Raw genomic sequence first — 24866 nt, forward strand, 5'->3', positions numbered from 1 at the left:
GGGACCGGGATCGGGATCAGAGTGTGACAGGGATTGGGATCAGGATCAGACTGTGACAGGGACAGGGATTGGGATCAGACTGTGACAGGGACAGGGATCGGGATCAGACAGTGACAGGGACAGGGGATCGGGATCAGACTGTGACAGGGACAGGAGTAGGGCTCAGGATCAGACAAGGACCGGACAGGGCTTTGGAACGAGACTGGGAGAGGCATCAGGATCGGTACCGGGTTTGGGATCATCAGATCAGGACATCAAGACTGGGGCTGCGATCGTGATCAGGTCGAGACCAGGACCGGAGTCAGGATCAGACTGGGACTGGGGCAGGGATCGGGATCAGACCGGACCCAAGGCCAGGACCAGGACCGGAGTGTCCCTGCCCCTTTCAAGGGGCGATGTCCCCGTGCTGCGCCCCCAGCCCCGGCGCCACCCCGAGCCGCAGCTGCCCCTGTACTCTGTCCCGCTGTGCGAGTAGCGGGACCGGGGGGTCTCGTAGGGACTCGCACCTAAGCAGCTCCTGCCGACCAGGAGCACCGGGCCGCGCTGCCACCCGGCACCGGGAGCAAGGGGCGCTCACAGCCCGTGGCCACGGGAGACCCTGCTCAGGCAGTGCCCGGCGCCGCGGGGATTTCCCAGGCCAAGCCCACAGGAGTCGGGCCCAGAAATCCCCTTTCCGCCGCGGCCTCCCCTTCTGCCCTCGAGATTCCCCAGGGACCCTTCGTGCTCCTGAGTGAGTCAGTTCTGGGAAGTGACATTGCGCCGGGGAATCCAGAGCACTCGGCTCCCAGTTCTCGCCGCCCTTATCCCCGGGAGCAGCTGTGACCTGGCGGCGGCCGGTTGTGGCCACCAACCTCCAGCTGGGGCCGAGGTCGTGACCGTGACCGGGAGGCGGCTGCTGCGGTGTGACCTCTCGGGCATCGTGGCACTGCCATAAGGGATCGGGGCACCGAGGGGCGCTGAGGAGCCGCCGTTCGCTGCCCAGCCACCGCAATGCCAGGAGGAATCCAGGGAACGTCTCCGGAGCGGGCAGGGATCCTGGAAATTCCCTGGGGTTGCTGGGAACTCGTCTGGGGAACTGAAAGGGAGGTAGAGGCAGATCACAGCACTGTTGCCCCTTCCCCTTTCATGCCTGACGTGTTTGCCTGTACACTCCGCAGAGCTCAGGGCTCCTGGCGGCTCTGGGGGCTCTCCGGGGTTTCAGCCAGAGGGGTTCTCCCTGACCACAGCCGTGGGGGCCCTGCAGTGCTACAGCTCCGCGGCTCTAGAAAGGCTAAATAAAACAAACAAACAAACCAAAAACCCCCCAACAAAACAACAAAACCTCTGAGCTGCTGTTGGAAAGAAGAAGTGAAACCTGGAGCTCTAGCCGGGGGGCTGCACAGGCGCTCCCCTCCCCTCCTGCCTGTGGCCGTGACTCCGGTCCGGGGGTTCCCGGCTGTGGCAGCGCCTCAGGCCGGGCGGGCAGCGCGGGGCTCGGGGGGGCTGCGGGGAGCTGTCCCCAGCCGGGGCCGGCGGGGAAGCCCCGGGGCGGGCGGCCCAACGCCCCTTCCTGGGCGGGAACGGACCGAGGCGTTCTTAGCAAGGCGGCGGTGGCGGCGGTCGGGGCGCAGCGCCATGAACCGGCTGGCGCTTTTGGGACTGCTCTGCGCGGCGCTGCTGGACGTGAGTGGGGCCGGGATAGGGGCATGGAGCGGGACAGGGGCACAGGCGGAGGGGATCCCTCCATCCCTGTGTCTGTGTCCCGTCGGGCATTCCGGGAAGGGGCACGCTCCGGCCGGTCCCCCCGGCGCAGCCGCCCCGCTCCGGGGAGCCCCGGGGCTGTGCGCGGGCGGCGTGAGCGGGACCCGGCGGCGCTGCCGCGTCGGGTCCGTCGGTGCGGTGTCCCGGGACCCAGCCAGGCCGGAGGAGCTGTCTGGACTCTCTGGGATCCTCTCCAGGTCCTCTATCCACGCGCTTTCGTTTTCCTCCGATGGTGCGGGCCCGGCAGCCCAGCCCCGCTCTGCGCTGGCCCGGGGGTCCCCACGGGCCTGGACGGCCAGCGGCGAGCCCCGGGACCCTCGGTCGGGACCCCCAGTCGGGCGGGGCTCTGGAACCGGCTGCTGGCGCTTCTTTCCTTTCTCGGTTCCATGTGGGCGGGTGTGACGGCTGGGACGGCCCCGCGGCCTCATCGCTGTCCCCGAGCCGGGGCTGCTCGAGGTGCCCAGGGGGTGGGCAGCGCCCGACCCTGCTGGGTGCTCGTCCATGGCACCCTCGGCCCGGCCCTCTCTCTCTCGCTCTCTGCCGGAGCCCCCGTCCCGCTCCCCAGGATGGCCAGGCGGATCTGCCGGGAGCTACCGTGCTACTGGGGATGAGCAGCGAGGGGCTGGCTCTGTGAGAGAAACGGTGCTCCGGTGCCCTCTTGCACACTGTCTTGCCTGGGAACTCATTCCCTGCTTCCTTTTTACCCTTCGCTGTGCTGGTAGTCCCCTGCTAGGAGGAGCAAGGGCAGGCTCTGGCAAAGTTTGCATGGGTGATGCACTTGACTGGGGCTTTCCTGTCCCTCAGGGACGGTGTGTCAGCCTTGGGAAGGGGCTGGCAGTGCTCTGGGTGTGAAAGCTTGGTGATCGCTGCTCCCTCTGTAAGGGACTGCAGTACTGTTGGCAAGGGCACGGGGTGATGTGCAATCGCCTTGTGGTAGGAAATCCGGGGAAATGTGGAGCAGCTCTACTGCAATCACTGCCACCCCACTTCAGAGACAATACTGATGCCATCAGGCAGCATGTGGTCTGTGGTTAGTGGATGTGTGGGAAGAGCGGTGTGAAAAAGGCCTCACCTCAGGGTGCAGATTAGCACACACGTGTCTGTGGAAGCGCGGTGGTGTGGGAACGTTGGATATGAATTCACAGGTCTTGTTTCTTCCAGTGCGGGGAGCGTGGTGATGCCTTGACGTGCTTTGATAAGCAGTATATGTACAAGGGCAGATGCTGCAACCGTTGTCGGCCAGGTATGGAAATCCTTTCTTCTGGACCTCTCAACTGGGCTGTGCCAGGACCTACTGCTTGGCCAAGTGGGGCAAGCTTTGCTTGGTATGATGGAGCCCCCCACCTCATTGCCAGCAATGCTGACAGCTTCACCTCCCTGTGTCATCTCAGTGATAGAGCAAGTGGGACCTTGTGGGTGCTCAAGGAGACCCCTTAGACCGCACCAAATGTGCCACAGCTCTCTTGGGACTGTTTGTGCCCTTGCAGCTACAGGATCCCATGGCAAAGGCAGCTTTGTGGGGAGAGTGCTGCCGCTGGCACTAGCAAATTGTGATGGTGTTTGCTAGCTCCTGCTGTCACTGTCAGGTCATCTCCCAGTCTCTGGAGTGCTGGAGTGACCCCACAGTCCTTCCTCCCCACTTGGCCCCTGCAGTGTTTGTGGTCATCAGGCAAGCTGACTCCTTGAGCCCTGGTTTCCATGCAGAATGCTGCAGCAGTCCTGGCATCCACAGCTGCCAGCATTCCCCTCTCCTGCTGGCAGAGGTGCTGTCTGGAGAGAGGGAAAGCCCCCTTGCCCCTTCCTCACCAGGCTCTATTGCAGGGGAAAAGCTGGTCTCTGAGTGCGGTACAACAGAAGACTCTGTCTGTGCCCGCTGTGAGAGCGGGCACTATCAGCCGAGCTGGACCAAGGAGAAGCACTGTGCTCCTCATGATATCTGTGAAGACAGTAAGTGCTCCCTGTGACCACTGACCCCAGCCTGTGGGGACTGGGGGGGACTGGCTCCCCTCCTTGGTGTCTCACCTTGTCCATGTTCCCTCTGCTCAGATGCTGGCCTCATTGTGAAGATGCAAGGAAATGCAACACACAACACGGTGTGCCAGTGCCAGGCTGGCATGCACTGCTCTGACATCAGCTGCCAGACCTGTGTGGAGAATCAGCCTTGCCAGCTTGGCTTTGGCTTTGTGGCAGGTAAATCTGACAAGCTGTTCCCATTCAACAGGACTGATGCCCTGTCAGCACTGACCTCAGGGAATGGAGGTTCCCCCAACATAGTGCCCCCTGGCAGGACTTTGGGACAGCTGTGCTGTTGGCACAGGACATGCTGCACACCTGGCTTCTGCAGCCCCTTGCCCCCTCAGGCCCTCACCCCCCACAGACCTTACTGACCTTCCTGCCATCTCTGTTCCTCTTCAGCCAAGGCCATGGACGGGATGTCATCCCCCTGTGAACCCTGTACAGAAGGCACCTTCTCCAACGTCTCTTCTAAAACCGAGCCGTGCCACCCCTGGACAAGGTATTTTCTGAGTACAGACCATGTCCTTCCACCAGCCCCAGTGAGCACATCCTTTGCTGTCAGTTTTCTTGGTGGCCTTGGGGACTGGGCAGCTGGGCTGGTCTCTTAGGGACACAGCAGTTGGTGTAGGGCCAGAGTGAGAGGAGCAGGGCTAGGAGCACAGTGCGGTCTAGGGCAGCATTGACTGAGGTCAAGCAGACATTCAGCACTTGTGTCTGTCTCTTAGTATGTGCACAGACTGCTTGTCCCTTCAGGCGTCTCCATGCTGTCATCTGTGCTGGAAGCAAGGGATCGGGATCTATGGGAATGCCCCATGCCCTGTTCAGGTTCTCCCTCCCAGTGTTCTCTGTGGCTGTAGTCATCAGCCAAAGCACAAGCCCTCCCCATGGGAAGTTTGGCTTTGAGGATGCCATGAACTGGCAGGTCATTCCTGTCTTTAGAAAGCTGCTTGAGGGTTAATTGCAGTTCCTGGTAGAAACATGAGCCTTATTTCCAAGCTGAATTAGTCTTGCTTCAGCTGCCAGCCATTGGATTTCACTTTGCTTTTATCTGTGCCCAGAAATTACTTCCCCATAGAGCCACTTGTAGCCTATCTGAGCTTTTCTGTCATAGCTACAGTGCTCAAGCGCTGGGGGCTTCTCTGACTGGGCAGGTCTGCTCCTCCTGTGTCTTGTCCTTAAACTTATTCCCATCCTCAGCAGTTTCAGCAACTCCAGGCCAAACCCCTGGGTTGGTATCCTGCTCTGTACCTGCTGTCCCCATCATGCTGTGTCGGGTGGGGATCACCCTGCTGACCTTGCTGGAGCTTGGCAGACTCAGAGCAGGATGCATTTTGGGGAAGCTCGGGTGCCTGCCCAGCCCCAGCTATTCCCTGAGTTACTACTGTGGTTACATGGTCTTGTTCTTCCCTGCAGTTGCGAGGAAAAGGGGCTGGTGGTGAAGGTGAAAGGGACAAACTCCTCGGATGTGATCTGCGGTAGGTGCCTGGTGCCCAGGGCTGATCCAGTGCAAAGCAGACAGCCCCCCAGGGCTCCAGCTCCTGCAGCACTCAGAAGAGCTGGCCTCATGCATGGTGGTTTTGGGAGAGTGCATGGCTAGTGTGATGCCTTCCTGCCTCTCAGTGTCCATGAGGGATCCCTGTGGGGCTGGAGCGAAGCGCTCTGTGTTGTGTGGGTGTCCCGTGGGTGCCTCACTGACCCCGTGTCCTCCCGCAGAGTCGAGCAGGCGCTCCTCGCTGTCAGTGCTGATCCCCATCACAGCTGCAGTTGTCACATGCCTCATGGGTGTCTGCATCTACTGCCTGGTCCACACAGGTGAGAGGGGCTAAAGCACGTGAGCTGCTGCCTTGGACAAGGGAGGGAGAACCTTGGCCGGAGGGGCCATAAAGGGTTGGGGGGCTGAGCCAGGGAGGACAGCGGCAGCTCTGCTGAGAGTGGGGAAGCTCCTCTGGGGACATCACCAGGACAGGGTTTGCTGAGTCCTGCTCTGTCGTTGGGAGCAGGTGTGTTGGCACTGCTGCAGCCTGAGCTGTGCCAGCTCATGGGGGACCACACCAGTGCCCCATGAATCCATTCTGGTTCCTGCTGTGATGCCCAGCCTGTGACCCCAGGCATAACATGAGCTTCAGGACCTGTGGTGCAGCAGCACCAGCCCTGTCTCTGACCTTGGGAAGCTCCCCACAGGGCAGGAGAACTTCCCGCTGAACATTGCCTTCTCTGTCCCTCTTTCCATTCAGATTCCAGGCGACGTGTGCCAAAAGAGGTGAGTCTACCTTGAGCCCCCTCCAGCAGTGGGTTGGGATCCCTCGTGGGCACAGCTGGGGATGTGCCAGCAGCAGAGCAGGGGCTGTGACTTTGCAATGCAGGACGGGTGGGGGCTGAACTAGGCTGCCTGGCTGGGGCAGGACAAGGGCTGGGGCAACCTGAGGGTGCTGCTGGCAAGTGCTGAGTGTTTGGGAGGGACCTCTGGCCTGCGTGGGAATCTAGCAGGAGCCTGTGGAAAGACACGGATACAGAGCGGGGGAATGTAGCTGTCTGCCCCTGACCCCTGCCCCTGTGCAGATAGAGGCTGGGGAGCCCGGAGAGAACCCAGATACCCAGCAGCCCATGGAGCAGGATGAGAATGTCTTGCCTGTGCAGGAGACCCTATTCAGGGGCCAGCCTGTGGCCCAGGAGGATGGCAAGGAGAGCCGCATCTCGGAGCAGGAGATGCTGTGAAGGCGCAGGGCACTGCCTCCGACAGGAGCACAGACTGGGGACAGCACCATCTCCTCTGTCCCCTCTCCAGCTGGGGAGGAAATCTGGCATCTGGCCTGTCTGCAAATGATGTGATGCTGCAGTGGACCATGGCATGACCACCCTACGGGAATACCACCACAGCTCCTGGTCTGGTCACCTGCACTGGGCTGCCCTGGTGGAGCAAGGCTTGGCTGACTGCATGGGGACATGGAACAGACCCCATCCTGCTTCCTGTGCAGGTGATGCAATGAAGCCCAGCGTGGCTGCTCGCCTGCTGAGCCCCTGCAGAGCCCAGTGCAGCCCCTGGCCACAGCAGAGTGTCACTCCTGACAGAAGACCCCACAGAGCTGTCTCCCTGAGTGCTGGAGAAGCCAGGGCTGGGAAAGGGGGCTGCTAGTGTGAAGTCACCACGGCAGAGCTCATTCCCCCGTCTGGGGCGCTGTGGAAGTGCTGCCCGTGCTGGAGCAGGGCCCGACTGGGATCCGGACAGGGCATCCCGGCCCGGCCACGGTCCCTCCGTGCCGCCCGGCGCTGCCGGGCTCCGTGGGACCAACAAAGGCAGGACCGGGGGCCCACGGCTGTGTTCCGGGCCGGATGGCGGCGGCGGCGGGGCCGGAGCGCAGCCAGCGGTGTACTTTGGCCGGGAGATGGTGCTGCGGGACCGGCACCGGCACCGGCACCGCCCGCCCCGGCTCCGGCGGGCTCTGGCCACGGGCTTGCCCCGAGCGGGACCCCTCCCGCGGCTCCCCCGCACACCCACCCGCTCCGTCACCCTCCGCCCCTGTGATTAAACGCGATTCTCTGCCCTCTGTGCGTGAGCAGCCCCGAGACCCCGACGACCCCGGGACCGGCGGTCCCAGCTCTGATGTTCCGGGAATGATGCTTTGGGAATGGGCGGGTGTTCCCAAGGCAGAGGCTCTCACCAGAGGGAAGAGCTGTCACCAGCTGTGCTGACCCCCACCGTGCCCCCACACCCTCCCCAGCACACCCTGGCTGGGCCCACTCCCCTGCATGTGCTTCTCCTGTGGCTGCCCTCACTGACCCCCCAGCACAGCCATGCCCAGGCCGTGTCCCTCGCCAGAGGAGACAGAAGATGCGGGCAGGGCTGCCTGCAGCAGGCAGCTCCATGCCCCTCGCCTCACTGCTCTGGCAGTAAAATGCATAGGTGGGGTCCATCGCACTGCAGGGCAGCACTGTGGGGTGCTGCGGTGTAGCAGCAGAGTCACCACGGCAGTGGGGCTGAGGTGGCACTTGAGCCCACTGCAGACTTTAGGTACTGGGAGCAGCCTCAGCCTGTGACCCACCCACTATCTGAACACAGGCAACACAGCATGAGAAAGGCCATAAATCCCAGAGCAGGAGCAGCTGGAGCATGGAGCAACTTTGCTTGTACAAGCAGTGGCACATTATTTAAGGCTCCTCTTAAAACCTAATGTTAGGTTTAATAAGGGAGATAAAAACATGGCAGCAGCTTTCCCTCCTCTCAGGGCTTGGCACTCCCAGCAGTGCTGGTGGGAGTCTCAGGCTGGGCAGCATTCCCTTGGCACCAGCCCAGAGAACACCCAGTTCTGGGGACAGATGTGATCCCTCTCCTGCTGGAGGAGAAGGTGTTATTCAGGCCACAGATGCAAAGTTTTTGGCCCCAAACATTAAGTCTTTGGCCCCAGATGGTTTCCAAAGGACTGTCTCCCCAGGTGGCAGGCTGAACATTCTGGGGCCATCTCCCCACTTCCCCCAAGGCTGACCCTTCCCTGCTGGCATGCAGCATGTTCAGTGCCCAGTCCCGCGTGTCAGACATGTACCGTCTCATTAGCGCGTCTGTCCCCCAAAGTGAGAAGGGAGAGCGCGTGAGGCCTAATTGAATGTAACTAATTATTCACTCTGCAAATGCTCTGTTTAAATGGGATTGTGAGGGACAGAATTACTCATTCTGAAAAGGGGAGAGAAAGAGAGAAAGACAGAGATAAAACAAATAGAGGCGGATGCTGGAGCTGCAGCTCGCTCTCTCTCCCCAGAATACCAATTACCGGATGAAGTGATTGTATAAATCTTTACCGAGTGAACGGACTGTACTAGTCACTTACTCCTGTCCTCTTATTATGAGGAAGCAATGAAAAATCATCCCACTCTCCAGTCCAGTTATGGGTTCCCAGTTGTGTCTTGGGCAATATCTCACCAGCTGGAGAGCTTGCCCTGCCTGGGGCTTTCTCAGGTTTGGGGTCCCACTGAGACAGGGCACTGTCACTGCACTTGGCAGGAGCCCCCAAGCCTCCTGCCTCCTCCCTGGGGAGGAGCAGTGCTGTGCATGCTCTGGGGAGGTGCAGGACTTCTGCCCCAGCAGGAGCCAAGCAATGCCATGAAGCACCCTGGAACATGGGGAGACATGGGCTGGTGAAGGGCCCCAGTGTCACACATCTGACAGGTCACCCAGGGACCCTGGTGCCTGGCTGAGTGGCACTCCAGGTCTTGACCCCTCAGCTTCCTTGTTCTTGCCTTCTGTGGGTCCAGCCCTGTCAGGCCCCTAGTCTCCTCCACTGGGTTCTGCAGTGCTCACTGAAAAGAGAACACGGTGCTTCCCAAACTCTTCCCATGCTGCAGTCAATGTTTCTCTCTCAGGGTGTCTCTGCTCCACTGGTTGCAGAAATGCACATATTGGCAGTGACCTCCATCACTCTTGCCTGCCAAGTCTTCTAATCCCAGATCCCTCCAAACACCCACATTTCTGTTCTCAGTAGTAGTTTGGGATGGGAGAGGAGGTCCTGGCCATGCAGAGCTGGGAAAGCTGACAGGGTTCTCCTGCACCCTCCTGTCAGTGGGGAGCGCCCACATTCTGGGGTCCTGCTGCTTGAACTGGTGAGGACCCAGCCAGTCCCAGATTCCCTGCAGGCAGCCCTGGAACCCCCTCACCACAAGGCATCCGGCATGCCAGGGGCTGCTTTATGGGGACAAAAACCACCTCATCTCCACATCCTACAGCCAGAAACAGAGAAACCCCCTGGGCCCCTGCAGGTGCTATTCCAGAGAAGCCACAGGAGTTGTGTGGTGGGTTCACTGCGGGAAAACAGGCTGGGCATAAATCAGTGATGAGAGGGTAAAGCCTCCAGTCTGTCCTGCCTTGTCCTGGTTGGGGATTTGATTGTTGCCAGCAGCGAGTTTCCATGCACTGGAGACGTGCGTGTGTGGGTGTGAGGGAGAGATAACATCATCATCGTCATAACAAATGCAGTTGTGCAGCTCCATTCTCTGCTTATTGGCTTTCTTCTCTTTATCTATAAATAATTGCGGGGACACAATAGACTTTTAAGTCTGCCAAAGAGTTTGTCTCCCTCCAGCAACTGTATTGCTACAGTGCTGCCACCTTATCTGCTTGTAGAAAGATGAGGGTGGGAAAAATATTTACTGTCAGGGATATTTGTCATCTGCAAATTACCTCTGCCTAGTTTGCAGTGGGGATGGGACTGACAGCGCTGATCTGTACTGTGGCAGTGTGAGCACAGGGGGTCTCCACGTTTCTCCAGACCCACCTGAGCCTCATGAGGAGGTGGGGTGGGCAGCAGTGAGCTGGCAAACCCACCTTGTGTGCAAAGCCAAGCCACAGGGATGAGGGATACAGCTGATGATGCTGAGGCGCCTAGCAAGCGGCTTGGTGCAGCGGATCACCTTGATGGACTGGGACATCAAGCTCAGAGGTTTACCAAGTTGCCAGCCCCTCTCCAAGCACAGGCCTGCACCCCCAGCGTGTGCAGCAGCCCCCAGCACAGCAGCCCCAGGCCTTGCTGTTCTCCTGCAAAGGCCAAAATTGCTGGACACTCCACCATTCTCTCAGCACCCAACGTCCCTGCCAGCCTCACTCTGCCTGCTGCTGCCAGCCCCACCAGGCTCGCTCACTGTTGGAATTCCTCCCATCCTGCAGCCCAGAGGCCTTTGCACAGCACTTATCACTGCAGTATCCAAGAACCGATCTAATTGATGTGACACCAATTATTCCTCTATCACTAAATGCAGAATTAATGCATCTGTGTGTACAAACCTCCTAGACCCTGACTATGAAATTATGGCTTTGACATGTAAAGAGCCAGAGCCCTGGGAGCACCATCTCTCAGCTGAGCCCCCATCGTTGCAGCTCTGGCCAGCCCTGCTGGGACCCCTTCCTGATGGCCACACGGACCATGCAGGAGCCCTGCATCATCCAGCTCGCTGCATGGAGAGCTGGGGCTTGTGGCTCTTTGCAGAGCAGGCTGCAGCCATGGTGGTCCCACACCATGGGGAATAAAATAGAGAGCACAATGGAACTGATAGAGGAGCCGAGGATCTTAGACTTAATCAAACAAAAAGCATGGGAGAGACAGACACAGATAACTTCTCCCTGGGGTAGAAGTGACCAGGAGATACGTTGTGAAACTTTGTAATGATTTCCAGGTAACTGATGTCATGAAGAGTGTCTAACCAATGGGAAATTGTTATCAAAAATAGAACCGTGTATAAGTGCCATACAAGTAAAACCCTATATAAATGCCTTGTATACTCAATAAAATTGGCTTCTGATCTTGACTCGGATGTCCCCATCTCTCAATCACTGATACCACACAGCCATGCCAACCCAGGCAGCACCAGCCCAAAAGTGAGTGCTGGCAGAGCTGCCCTGGCTATTGTAACAGCCAGCCCAGGGAGCTGCATGCTCTGCAGGGCAGTGCAAAGCCATTTCTGGGCTGCTCAGCACCGCTTATGCAGACTGCAAAGCTCTTGGCTTGGACATGGACTGGTGCTGGGAAAAGCCATTCACTGCACTTGAAATTTTACTGTGATATTAGGCTTTGCCTGGACATGCAGGGCTTGGCACAAGCAGAAGTTTGTATTTTGTAAATTGCTTTCTACAATCAATTAAAGAAAAGAGATGGCTGTAGCCAGAGGTGGCACACGAGATTTCTCCAGACTGGGGCTGGTTCCAGATCCCTGCCATCCAGCCCCAGGAGCAGTCCCAGCCCAAAGGGAGCAGCCTCACAATGGGGAGTTATGTGTCTGGGCAGAGCCTCACCCGGTGGAAGAGGAGGTGGGCAGCTGTGAGGGGGGAGGATGATCCCATCAGGGTCTGCTGTGCTGCCCCTGTGCCCACACTGACCACTGGGGTCACAGTGGGAGCTGCTCCCAGGCCTTTGCCCTGTGCTAGACAGTGGCAGCTCAAGCTGGAGCCATCCTGGAGATGGAGCCCTGTTCCCTCCCAGCCTCACCCCAGAGCCCCTGATACTGGCAGCACACCACGGTGCCAGCACTGCTCCAGGGCAGCAAATCAGAGAGGTCCCGTGTGAGCTGGGGTGCAGTGAGGCACAGCCAACATGGCAAAGCTCTGGTAGCCTTTCCCATCACATTTGGGCAGAGCATGGTGAGCACAGCATGTGTCAGGCTGCTTGGATGGTGAAGGGCTTGCCCTGGTTCTGGTGTGCTCAATGTTTTCATTAAGGACCTGGATGATGGAATAGAGAAAGTGCTTATTAAATTTGCAGATGACACGAAGCTGGGAGGGACTACAAGTATCTTGGAGGACAGGATTAGAATTCAAAATGATCTTGACAAATTGGAGAAATGGACTGGAAAAAATAGGATGAAATTCAACAGGGACAAGTGCAAGGCAGTACACCAAGCAGGGGAACAATCAGCTGTGCAAACACAAGCAGGGCCAGCAGCGTGGGGCCCAGCAGGGCATGAGGCCACACAGGCATGGGGCAGGCACGGGCCATGGGCAGGCAGGAGGCACGCTGTCTGCTCAGTCTGAGCTGGGGGAGTAGGGCCATGAGGAGGCAGGAGGAATAGATGGAGGGAGTGAGAGAAACTCTTATTGGCCTCAAGCACAGACTGACCTCTTGGAGCTGTGCTGTGGGCTCCCCTGCTGTCCCACGCACTTCTCCCACCTGGCCAGGAGTTACTGTGAGACCTGGCAGCATCCCAGCCCCTGTACACTTCAAGTGCATGGCAGAGCAGAAGTTCCCTGCTGGGCTTCTCAATCCCCTGCCTTTGCTAGCTCAGAGCCAGGGCAGACACTGCTCTGCAATGCCCCAGGGAGATGCCCCTATGCCAGCTCCAAAAGATGCTCTGCCTTTCCTACAGAGCCCCAATGAGGCAGATCCCCAAGCACTGGCATAGCCTAGCACCAGGGACCAAACCATCACCACATGTGCAGGAAGCTTTGCTCCAAAGGCACTTCCCATGCCTGGGGCTCAGCTGGAGGTCTGGCTGCAGCCCCCTACCCCACAGCACACACCCCTGCAGAGATCCCCTGGAGCCCTCCAGCCGCCTTCCCTTCGCTCTGGCAATTAGAGCTCCAGCCAGCCCCCTCCGAGCCTGTGCAAACACCGAGGCTCATTTAAATAAATTAAGAAGACATAATAAATCAAAGGGAAATGAGGGGCTGTGCCTAGGGGCAGGGGAGTCACTCGAGTTTAATTACATTGGCAAGCCTCTTGCAGCAAAAGCACAGCAAGTCCCAGATGTGTCAAGCACAGATGTGCAGGAATGTGCAGAGCTTGGTGGCAGAGCTGGCGGCACCACCCTGATGCCTGTGCCTGGCACAGCACCGGCACAGCACCGGCTCCAGTGAGTCAGGAAGTGAGGCACATGCTGGCAGAGATGGGTCCTGGGCACTCGCCACTCCAGGGCACCTGTGCAGCAGTGCCCATGTGGGCAGATGGCATCCTGGCAGTGCAGCACTGGCAGCACCTAGTGCCACATGGGCCAAGCTGGGGCAGCCTGCAAAGCCCTGTCTGCCCCTTTCCCAGCCCTGTGCCCTTTGCTGTCCCTGTGGCCACCCAGAGCCAGCAAGTCAGGCTGATGCTCGGGGAGTATCACTGGCACCACGACATCCCTCTGCCACGCATGGGATTTACAGCCCGTCCCCTGTTGTTTAAAGACTCTCGCTTACGGCTGCATCAGGAACTCCAAATAGAGCTTTGTGTAGAGGCGGCAAATTTATGAGACTGGCTCTGAATCCCCAGTCACATCAGGGGCCAATTCGTCTTCCCAGGGCTGAGGATGAAATTAAATTATTGTAAAATAAATCTGTAAAAATGATGAAAAGACCATCACCCGTCGGCAAGGGCGGGGTGCCGAGAACCCACGCGTGGCCGTGACGGATGGGGCTCACCAGGTGATAAAGCGCCCGGGACCTGGGAGCTCAGGGATTTCTGCTGTAATCTCACTAAAGAGATGTTGTTTACAGGAAAAAGGATATTTTGGGGAGGAAATTGCATTTCAAGGTTAAAGGAAAAAAATGGAGCAAGTCTCCCAGGGAGCCACTTGCATGCGAGATGGTGGCAGACAGAGACAGGCGTGGGTGCCAGGGAGCAGCCGGGGTGGCACGCGGTGGGAGGCAGTGCCAGGCACACACATGTGCCAAGGGCCAGGTCCCCTGCCTGGCCTCACCATCAGTCCAGGCAGCCCAGAGCCAGGCAGTGATTGCCCAGGCTCACAACGGGGGAGGCCAGAGGCGCTGGTGGCTCCAGGACAGTCTGAGGGGGCTGAGGGTCACTATGGATGCTGCCAGCCCACCCTGACAGAAGAGCTGCTGCCACGCTGCTCCCCAGCCCTGGTGCCATCCTGTCCCACCAGAGAGGTGCCTCATCCAGATCAATATTGCCAAACCCTCACTGCTTCTTGTGAGGAGCCCTGCATGGGCTTGAGTGGCCACCATCCAATGCTTCAGGTCAAGGGGCATGTGCCCTGCACAGGGGCTTGCAGCTTCCAAGTTTCAGTCTTATCCTACAAGACGGATGCTGGAGAGAGATTTTCTCCCAGCGATGAGTGGGAAAAATAATGACTTCAGCTTAGAGTGCACTGGCTGGCCATTTAACAATAGGCCATTAGCATGGCTCAGCATGGGGAAGGGATTTATTTAGGGGACACAGTTGCAAAGACAAACCAGCACCAGGTGCTTAATAGCGGTTCAGAGGTATTGGAGTGTTGCAGTGCTCAGAAAATGCAGCTGTGGGAGTTCAGAGACTTTATCCTTCATGTCTGTGAAATCCCACAATACCAGCAGAGATTTCTCAGCTCTGCCCCAAGTACAAAAGCAGTTCAGGGAAAGCAATGGCTCTGCAAGGGCAGCAGTTCCTGCCACAGCCACCCTGGCTGCCCCAGCACTGCCAGGACTGGCTTCTGCTGGTACAGACCATACCTGTGTCCTCACACCCACCACAGGGCCACTTCCAAGGCCTGGTAGACCTCGGGACTCCCCTCTGTCCCTGGCAAATGCATCCTGAGTATAACACAGGGGAGGGACATGTTCTGCCATCCTGGGAAAGCCCAGTCCTCCCATCCCAGGTTGGGGTGGGCTCTGACATGAGCTTCCCTTGCTCACCTCCAATGCTTGTACCATTGCCCAGAGCAGCTCTGGAGCATCAGCAGGCTCTGCCAGAGACATCCCTGTGCCTTGGTGGCCTGAACAGGCACTGTCACCCACCAGAAGCTTCTCATTCCTGCAAACACCATGGCTCAGTCGTGGCTCCAACCCCTGTCCTGCCATCACCACTAGGGCAGCACAATGATCACCAACAACCACCCATGGATGGGAACAAAGTCCTTAACAGCAGGGATGAGTGCTGAGCAAATCCCCTCCTGCCTGTGAGTGCTGCCCCAAAAGCTCTCACTGCAAACCATCCCAGTGCATCCCATGTCCCAGCCAGGGGTCCCATGGCTGGGAGCCTTTGCACTGCTGTAGTGGAGCAGAGGAAGGGCCTTTGCTGGACCCAGAGCCTGTGTGGCCCCTTGCCCGCAGCCCTGGCAGCGTGTGGGGCCCTGCCATGTGCTGAGTGTGGTGAGGGGTCCCACGGCAGCAGGAGGGGCCGGGGGCAGGAGCTGGCGGCCGTCCCACACAGGCGGTACGGCAGCAGTGTGCCGAGGTGGAAGTAAAGAGTTACTGAGCAAGCAGACGTTCAATAATTCATGGTCACTGAACTGCAACAGGAACAACGACAAATAATAATACAGGAAAATGGGGAAAAACCTGAAATCGTTAGGCCAGTGGTTCAAGCATGAAGAGTGTGTGCTGAGAAGAGGGGTGCAGTCACGCCATGCCTGGGTGCAGGGGTTGCTGCAGCTGCACTGTGGGCCTCTGCCCCTGGCCTGGCACTCTGGCCCAAGGGCTCCAATGATGCTGTTGCTCCATGGGGGCTGTTCCAGGGATGTGTCCAGCCCAGGGGAGGCTGAGCAGTGCCATGTGCCAGCCCTCAGTGCCCTCTGAGCCTGGTCAGCATGCAGGGTGCTTCACATGTCCAAGAGGCAGGAATGGCAGATCTACTCTCCCTAATTATAATTAGTGATGCTTGCCATGGGAGTTTGCAAACATGGTTTAATTAGAGCAGCCGGGCTCCCTCCACATGCTGCACCCTCCCCAGGGTCAAGGACAGAGTGGAGTGAGGGAAGCAGGAGCTGAAGAATGCTTGGCAGAGTTTGGTTGCTGGGCCCACACAAGATTTACCCCTTTTCTCTGCACATAGCCATGGCCCAGGAGGCTGTACTTGGTTTAGCTCAGCTGGCAGGAATCACCTTGTGTCCCTGCATGCACCCTCTCCCCAGGCTCCAGCACCACCAGGACTGCTCCTGGGGACAGGGGACACCTGTGCACAGTGACTCAGCCAGAGGCCAGCAGACACTGAGCTGGGAAATTTAATCTACAGCTACAAGAAAGGGCTGTGGAGTCTCTGGATGCATGAGCCTGCTGCTTCTGTCAAGATGAAAAATAGGAAAGGGGCGTAGGGAATTAGACAAAGGCCATGAAGCAGAGAGGGGGGGTGGGTAAATTCAGGAAGAGCAGGAAGTGGCTGCTGCAACCCCAGAATGGGCTGATGGCCAAACATCCTTGGTCCCCAAAGCCCTGCAGAACTGGGACCAGGATGGTGAGAGACATCAGTGAGTGCCAAGAAGGGATGGCTATTGAGGGAGAACAAGCCCCTGGCAGTCTGAACCTCTGGATGCAGCCAAGTCCAGCCTAGGTTGTCTCATCACCGACCAGATTATCTGGAGGGATGAATTTGGGATGAATGAGAGCATCCTGAGCTCAAGGACAGTTAGCTGTGGTGGCTGTGCAGCAGCAGGCAGTGTGTCTGTGCAGGCTGAGCCATGGACAGAACACCTGGAGTCACAGTGTGGAAAGCAGTGACCTGGTCAGAGCTCCCTGCACGTCCCAGGAACTGCACTGGGGAACCTGGATGACTAATTGCCATTGTCACCATACCTAATTAGGAGGCTGGCCACAGCCAGCTGGAAACTGTAGGTGTTAATTCTTTCTGGCAGGGATGGTGCCCCATCCAGAGGGACTCCTGCCACCCAGCCTGTCCAGAGGGTTCCCAGCGTCCCTGGCACCATGTTCTCATCCTCACTCTGCTCTGCATGCGCCCCAATTTCCATCGGCGGGGCACACCCCCCTGGACACCGCCCGGACACCCCTCCCCGGAGCCGCTCCGAGGGGGCACGGCTGGGGCACTTTCCAGGGACAGGCTGGGGTGGATGGAGGTGCTGTCGCTCCGGGGGCAGGTGTGATGGTGCTCCCGCTGCCGTGAGGCCGCTGTGGCTGGGAGCGGAGCTCGGTGTCTGGGTGACAGGTTTACAAATCACCACCGCTGCGTGGAGAGGGAGCTTGGTTGCCTCGGCATTCATCCCCGCACTAATTGCTGCCTCCCCGAGGAACCCGATCCATCTCGCTGTAATTGACAAAAGGCAATTAAATAGCAGTTGTGAATAAAGGGGGACATCTCTGGAGGGCCCGGCAGGAAAGATTTAGGTGCTTTCCTCCGTGGTGCTTATGTTCCAGTGGTGTGGCCGGGCAGCGATGCTCGGGGTGGCCGTAGCCCCTGTGGCCCTGTGCCCAGCACTGAGGCACGGGCACTCTGCCCAGCTCCCAGACCAGCCCTTTGCTCTCCCACATCTCTCCCTGCCCTGCCAGCTGCAGGAGCATCCGCTTGCCCCACGTCTGATCACCAGACAGACCTAGAGACCCAGCTGGCTGCAGGCTCTCTGGCCACCTTCCTGAGAGCAGGAGCAGCAGGGTCCTGCACCCACATGGGGCCAAAGCCAGCACCCTGCAGAGAGCCCATCCCCGTGGCTCCCCTCAAGCTGGGAGAGCCCCAGCATCTTCCTCTGCTGGGAACTGTGGGTTCATGGGGAGTGGAGGGCAGAACCACACCATGGGAGTGCCATGGGAGCGGCCTGGCCCTGCTGTCTGTGCTGCCACCGAGCATGGCCTTGCAGGAGACAAAGGGCAATCAGCAGCGAGTGGCACAGAGAGTGGCACAGCGAGTGGCACGGAGCTGGGCGTGAAGAGCAGCTGATTGAGGAAGAGATGCGTCAGCTGCCTCTTGTGCACAGCAATCTCCTGATTGTGGAGAGCCGCAGGTGCGAGTGCTGCCAGCTCACCTGCAGAGAGGAGCTCTTCCTGCTGAGGTGGAAGGGAGGACAGTGGGGAGGGCAGGGTGAATGTGACAGGGTGTCCTGTGTCCCCATGTGGCAGTGCCCTGTGTCCCTGCAGGTATTTCTCTGCCAAGGGCTGGGCAGGTCTGCCCCAGCCTGGCAGGGACAGTCCACCTGAGGACCAGGGCAGCCCCAAGGGTAGCAGCAGGCAGGGGCACCATGCTCCACTGTGTGGTGTCCAGCTTTGGGGCAGAGCCTGTCAACAGGGCAAGCTGTGCCCACCTTGAACAGTGCCAGCTGCTGATGCTACCAGGAGCCAGCCTGTGGCATGGCAGAGCTACATGTTTTGCCTGCTGTGTTCTCTGGTCAGGGCTCAAGAGCTGCCCAGGGAGAGGAAAGAGGCAAAATGCCTGGGGTAGAGTTGCAGCCCCAGAGGCCCCGGTGTGTGCTTCAGGCAGTTCCAGCCCCTCCCCTTGCCCCAGAATCTGCACCAGCACTGGCTGTGCATGACTCTCATTGAGAGAATCCCACCTGCCTGTGGTCCATGGGGGGCAAAGGATCAGAGATGCCCTGTCCCAGGGGTGGCTGCCATGGGGCATGGGGCTTTGGTGGGGCTGCCATTTCCAGAGGTGGCAGATGGCAGGATGTGCTGATGCTGGGATGTTCTTCACCATCTGTTGGGTCTAATTGACTTCCCGCAGAAGTTCTTAAAAAAAATTAAACCAGTTGCAAGAAGAAAATTGTTAATTAAAAGGCCTTTTGATTAGATAGACAAATATTTACCAATTATGACTGACCCCGGCCACTCTATTTTTTGTTTGCAAACTCCACAATCAGCAGTTATCTCCGCAATTATGCCTGTGCCAGCAATTCCCTTGTGTAATGCCTCCCCTGGGGGGGAGTCCCTGCAGTGGTGGGGAGGCCAGTGGGAGGAGGGGGCCCAGTACTCCTGAGCAAGGGGTGAGCTGCCCACTGTGCCCTGGGCATGGCCATGCAGCAGCCACCCACACCGTGCTGGTGTTACAGGTGCTCTGTTGTGGCCATGATGGTTTTTGGTGGCAGCATCCTCTCCTGGCTCCGGTGCCTGGCCCCAGGCAGGAAATTTAGGCTCACGCCACACTGTAAGCCGAGGGGACACGACTCCCAGCAGGAAAGCTGTTTGTGCTTTTGGGGAAGCAAACAGCAGGATTTCTGGCTGACCCCAGTGCCTTGGGATGGGCACACCCTGTGTCTGTCCCCGTGTCGTGCCAGTGACTCCAAATCCCGTTGCCCACCAAGTGGCCACAGCCTGAGGCACACCAGTCCACCTCTGCAGAGGGCACCAGTGTGGTCACACTGCACCAAGGGATGGGCTGGGAGGGAGTCCTGAGGTGTAGCACCAGCCACACACTCCCAGGGCGGGATGTGGGTTTTAATGTGGTACAAAATTGATGGATGATTCTGAGCAAGCAAATGTTCAGTGTAAATTACCCATGTTAGGCTCCAATCCGTGGCTAATTCATTAGACACACGTTTCTACACAAAAATAAAAAGCCTTCTGCACGCATTGTTCGCCAAATGCTCTGAGAAAAGATGTGGGGAGGCGAGGTAGTCTCTTGACCCACTCTTGAGGTTAAATCCTAATTCCCAGCCTCTCTGCTCCTGCTGCCAGGAGCGGGAACAGCTCCAGCTCAGCCTTCCAGGGAAGTGCTGGCAGTGCCTGCCTGCCCCAGAGCCTGCTCAGCTATGGGGCTCAGCACCCCTCGGAGCACGGAGGCGATGGAGATGAGTGCACAGCATGGCACCGAGAGCACTGCCTGCCAGGGCTGCAGGGAGAACAAACCCTGGGCATCAGACCCGGCACAGCGCCAGGATGGCTGTGAAGGCACATTCCCATGATATAGCACTATTGAGAGTCTTATTAATGGAGTGGGAAAGCTAATTGTGATTAAAGTAACAACGGTGCTAAACAGATAATTCTGCCCTGAACGGCAAGATAGATTTTTTAAAAATGAATGAAAAAGGAAAAGATAGAGTAACCGATCTTTAAAAATACAGAGATCAGTAAGTGAGGATTCATTTTTTTTATTAGCACAGGGCTCTCGGGGGAGGCATGTGTCTGATTCCCTGTGCCCAAGACTGTTCAGCTCATAATAAACGGCACACCGGTGCTGCTGGGCCTGCCCGCTGCATTGCCATGGCTACTGCACTCTGCCTCTGCAGAAACTAAATATTGAACAGAGAGCAGGTGTGCCAAGGATCCCAGCCCTCCCACGCCACCAGCACCATCCCTGTGGGCAGCTGGTCCCCCAGGAGGGAGAGGTTGGCCAGGGGCCACAGGTCAGTCCATGTGGCGACCATCCCTGTCTCAGCCTCCTGGCTGCAGGAGCCTTGACACTTGAGCCAGGGGCAAGGACAGGCCAAGCCCTGGGCAATGGGGTCAGCAGGGAGCCTTCTCCAGGGAGCTTAAAATTACTGCCTGAATGGAGCAGCACTCCTTTCCCTGCCAACTGCTGCAAGGAGAACCCAGACAGGGCTAACACTGTGCAGGCTGCCACAGCAGGACCCTTCCAGAACCAGGAATCCTCATCCCTGCGCTGGCCACAGTGGATACGTGACAGGCACATCCCATGTCCAGCCTTCCTGCAGGGCTTGGCTCCTGATTTCAGCAGATCCCAGGACCTAGGAACTCAGCAGACATCCTGTGGCTCCTGCCCGCAGTGACGGGCGCAGGAGGCAGCGGGAAGGAGTGTGCGTATCAGGATGCTGGAGGTTATTGCTTTCATTAATAGCTGCATGAGAGCGCTCGAGGTGAGCCAGGCAGGAGCAGAGCCCAGCTCTCAGCATGGCTCCTGCCTGCAAACAGCCCTCGCCTCCCTTGTGCTTTCCAAGGGCTCCCCAGGGCCGGTCTCTGCCCAGCAGCTACGGGACTCCTGCTCCTGGGTGCCCCTGGGTGTTTAGCACCCCACTGCTCTCCCACCCCCACTGTGCATTTCTGCTCACCCCTCTAAATGTTCTAATACTGTAAAAGATCCATCAGAAACCTTCCACTCCAGAGGGATATATATTATCTAAATTTGATAAGACAACTTAATTTCTCTCCGTGTCTGTTACTGGCGATAAAACTGGGAGACTTTTATGACCCGGAGTCCTCTGTAAGATTGTCAGGAACTTATTATACAAGGTATAACTGGATTTCTCTCCACAGATGGCTCGCAGCCATGAGCTGTAACGCAATTCTGCAGCACATTTGGTAGAATAAATGCAAAGAGCTTGTTACAGTGAGTTAGATAAGAGAGACGGGAACACAGCTCTCGCAGGCTAATTCGGCATCTGATCTGCCTTTTTCTCACTGTGAAGGACGACTTGGAAAAGTGCATTTCACACTGAGGAAGGAGCCAAGCCCTTCCCAGAGCCACCTGGGATTGGTGCAGCAGCCAGCATGGTGCACTCAGAGGGACAGGACCCAGCGTGTCACAGCAGAGCTGCTGCCCTGGCCCTTTGTGCGTGCCACTGCTGTGTCCCCAGTGCCAGCAGGTGCCTTCCCACGTGGCACCAGGGCCAGCAGGTCCCTCTCAGAGGCCCTCATGGCAGGCTCATCCGTTACACTTATCACATAGCCCATTCAGGCTCTGACCAGATAAAGACTGGTGATTTTTTATTTACTGATTTTTTATTTCAGCATCCTGCAGGCAGGATGCCATGCAACACACTCATTTATCTCAATTTGCTCCCTCCCACCTCCCATCCCTAATTTTTCAGCAGAGCCTGGAGGTGAAAGCCTTATCTCTGTGGCTCTTCTGCACATGGAAAGCAATCATGGCCTCTCCTTGTAGGGGCCCTGGTGGGGCTATTTGTTGTCGGGGCAGTAGCTTTGTGGACTGGAAATGAGACAAATCTCTCTGCAGCTTCTCCTGGCCCTGGGCTGGGGCAGACCCTGCACTGCTGTGTGGGGCTGCAGTGGGGCTCATGTGTGGGGCTGCAAGAGCTCCCAGTCACGGGTCAGCTCTCCAGCGACCATCCCCAAACAAGAAATGCTTTCCCAAGCTCAGACCAGGTTAGAGCAAGTGGGAATTGCTGAAAACCATCAGGTGGTGACAGCATGTTCCTCTTGTAGCACATATTCCCCTGCAGTCCCACTGGCTGCAATCCCTGGAGTGGACAGCCCCAGCCCCACAGACCTTCTCCAGGCAGCACCCTGGTGTCACACTGTCCCCAGAGCCTGGGCCCTGCCTGCCCCTGCACCACTGCCGGAGCCCCTACAGTCATTTGGAAAAACAGAGCTGCTCCCTGGATCTTGGGTTCCAAGGGAATGGCAGAGCCATAATCTCAGCTCAGGGCAGAGGCTGCAGCACAGCATGGCCACATTAATGCTGGGTGAAACATGTTGTTATGTGCATCAGGTTTTGTAATGGAACATGTTTAAAATTCAATAGAAAGAAAGATTAAAAAATAAGTTTCTTATCTAGAGGAGCCATAGAGCCAGTGAGGAAATTATGAATGTCTCGTTGTCCAAGGTTAAAGAGTGAGAGCTGAGGCATGAAAAGGCAGGAGATAAGATGAAATGTTTTCTGTTTAAATGAATGGGCTCCACTCTGCTCCCTAATAAACGATCAGTGTCAATATGACAAATTAATTCTGCATTGAGCTCCACTCAGGGCTCAATGTGTGCAGGGTGGGGAGGGTCCCGGCCAAGGCCAGACCTGTGCCCAGCCAGCCCTGCGCTGCTCTGGGAGGGTGGTGCAGGAGAGGCCCCGTGTCCCTGGCTCTGCTGCTCCTCTCCATGAGGAGGGGATGGGATGCCCTGAGCCTCAGCTGCGTGCTGCAGCCACCTGTGGGTTGGGCTCTGACTGGGAGCACTTTACCCATGGGCAGAGAGGGGACCACTCAGGACCCCAAGGACAAGGGGACAGGGATGACGCATCCTGGACTGGCAGCTGCGGCGGCTGCAGCAGAGCTGTGCCAGCACGAGGAGCTGCTGGCAGAGCAGCCAGGTGACCCCACGCAAGAGATTGGACCTTTTAAAAGAGACAGTGACAAATGAAGCTCCGTTCCGCTCGAGGCACAGAGGAAGGGGACAGGGAGGTGCTTCCAGGAGCTGCAAGCTGAAGGTCACTCAGGAGCCAGACGGAGCTGCCATGGGGCAAGGGGGGATCCAGGAGGGAACAGTGCAGGACAGGAAGGTGCAAGCAGGGTGGGATGGTGGATGTGGCACCTGATGAGCCTCAGTGCCAGAGGTGCGGATGGTGCTGGGAGGAGAGGGCAAGAAGGAGCCCATCCCACCCTGGGAGCAGGGGGTCTGTGGATGACGCTCCTCAGCACTGTGGTACATGCCTGGCACCATGGCCTGGCCATGGCAGCCCTGGCCAGGGTGGCCCAGCCAGACCCACTGTGGTCCTGGCAAAGCCCCCACACCAGAAAGGGATGCTGCTGATGGGGACTTGTTTTCCACTGATGAGCACAAACCCAGGGAGAGGAACCCAGGGAGAGGAACAGGTTGTGTGGCCAGGCAAAGCTCAGTGAACCAGCCACTAGCCCTGAAACTTTCAAGGCACCATTCCTGCTGGAGAGCAGCCTCCAGCCAGGCCCTGGAGCTGCACCACACAGGGCAGGAAAAGGCCAGGCATGCCAGGCCAGCAGGTGCCAGCCGAGGCAGGGCCATAACAGCAGCTGATATTACTCACAGGAGATCCTTAGTGCAAGACATACTCTTGCAGAAGACAAATCACAGCCGACACACAACACTGTTACTCTGTGTTTATCTCCAGCTGCCTGAGGGCAAAAGCAGGTGAAGTTACAGAAAATGTGGGGTGTCTGGAGCTTAGCATTGCTGCAGCCCCGGGCAGATCCACATCCCTGACTGCACTGGAATCACTCACAGCCAGCCTCTGTCCAACCTGGCACAGGCAGGGACAGAGCAGAGCCCTTGAACTGGGGAGGCATCTCCATCACTGCTGTGGGGCTGGACTTGCTTCTTTTGCTGGAACCCAGCTGACCAAGGAGGGTTCGGTGCCATCGTGCTGCCCTTGCCCCAGCACCGTGGCTGGCATGGGAATGGGGCACTGCAGCAGCTGGGCTGTAGGACCTGCTCTGGGAAGGGTTAACAGCCTTCCACACTGACACTGGAGCTGGAATGGAAAGAGTATCTCAACAGCTGAGATTAAAACAAGAAAATGAGTATAGAAATTATGTTTGTTAAAGCGAAATAGCTAATATAATCCTCAAAGGATTTTTCCTTTTGACTTAAAAAAAAATCTAATATCTTCATTTCCATACCTTTTTTAAGCTAATTTGTGGAAAATTAAAATGGTGAACCCACAAAGGCTGCAGTTTAATTGAATCTTGCATCAGCCCTTGGTGAGCAGTCTCTCTTGGATTCCTTGATTAGTTCCCTCCATTAAATCATTTTTGCATCGTTTAGCTGAGATACTGTCTTCTGGCGGGTCTGGGACTCAGGGACCTGGATAACTCAGTCTCCATCTGAGCAGATGTAAAACGACACGCTGTGCTCTGGAGAACTGTCTTATTTGGCCTCCTGTGTCCATGGGACTCGCTGCTGTGTCTCTCTGCCTGGGCAGGAGCAGGCACGGGCTGCCCTCAGCACCAGGCCTGGCTGGGCTCAGCACATCCCCAGGCAGAGGCACAGCTGCAGGGCTCGCACTGGAGTGAGCCCGGTGCTGGCAGGATGGGGAGCACAGGGGCAGGGGAGCAGTGCTTGGCACTGGACAGCTCAGAGTGGGTGCACTCACCCGGCTGTGGGAGATGTGCAGTGCGGGAGGGATCACAGTGTGACATCCTGGCAGGGGCAGTCCTTCCTCTCTGCCCACCTGGAATGCCCTGTGTGTGTGCTGCAGGCACCAGCCCTGCTGGAGCCACCAGTCCCTGCATGGGCAAGCACACAGGACGCAGCCTCAGCGCTGGCAGCCACTGAAGTTCACCTTCTGTGTCTCCCTGCTGAATCCCCTCTTTTTAAGTGTGGATCAATTACACCTATCAGGGAT

The 24866-nt window shown here is 57.7% G+C and overlaps 1 protein-coding gene across 4 annotated transcripts; it reads left to right on the forward strand.

Annotated features, from left to right (window-relative positions):
* The first annotated feature begins 75 nt into the window (after nucleotides 1-75).
* CD40 (CD40 molecule) lies at nucleotides 76-7158 on the forward strand. 4 transcript variants are annotated; one of them, XM_058850304.1, is made up of 9 exons: nucleotides 76-1086; nucleotides 2902-2983; nucleotides 3562-3687; nucleotides 3787-3930; nucleotides 4156-4255; nucleotides 5170-5231; nucleotides 5470-5568; nucleotides 5991-6016; nucleotides 6316-7158. In XM_058850304.1, the coding sequence occupies exons 1-9, from the start codon at nucleotides 991-993 to the stop codon at nucleotides 6469-6471; spliced, it is 891 nt and encodes a 296-aa protein (XP_058706287.1). In that variant the 5' UTR covers nucleotides 76-990; the 3' UTR covers nucleotides 6472-7158. The 4 variants fall into 4 exon arrangements, with proteins under 4 accessions (XP_058706287.1, XP_058706288.1, XP_058706285.1 ...); XM_058850305.1 differs by lacking the exon at nucleotides 76-1086 and adding an exon at nucleotides 1096-1662; XM_058850302.1 differs by lacking the exon at nucleotides 76-1086 and adding an exon at nucleotides 1677-1937.
* The last annotated feature ends 17708 nt before the right edge of the window (nucleotides 7159-24866 follow it).

The sequence above is a fragment of the Poecile atricapillus genome, chromosome 15, assembly GCF_030490865.1.
Source record: "Poecile atricapillus isolate bPoeAtr1 chromosome 15, bPoeAtr1.hap1, whole genome shotgun sequence".
Lineage (NCBI taxonomy): Eukaryota > Metazoa > Chordata > Aves > Passeriformes > Paridae > Poecile > Poecile atricapillus.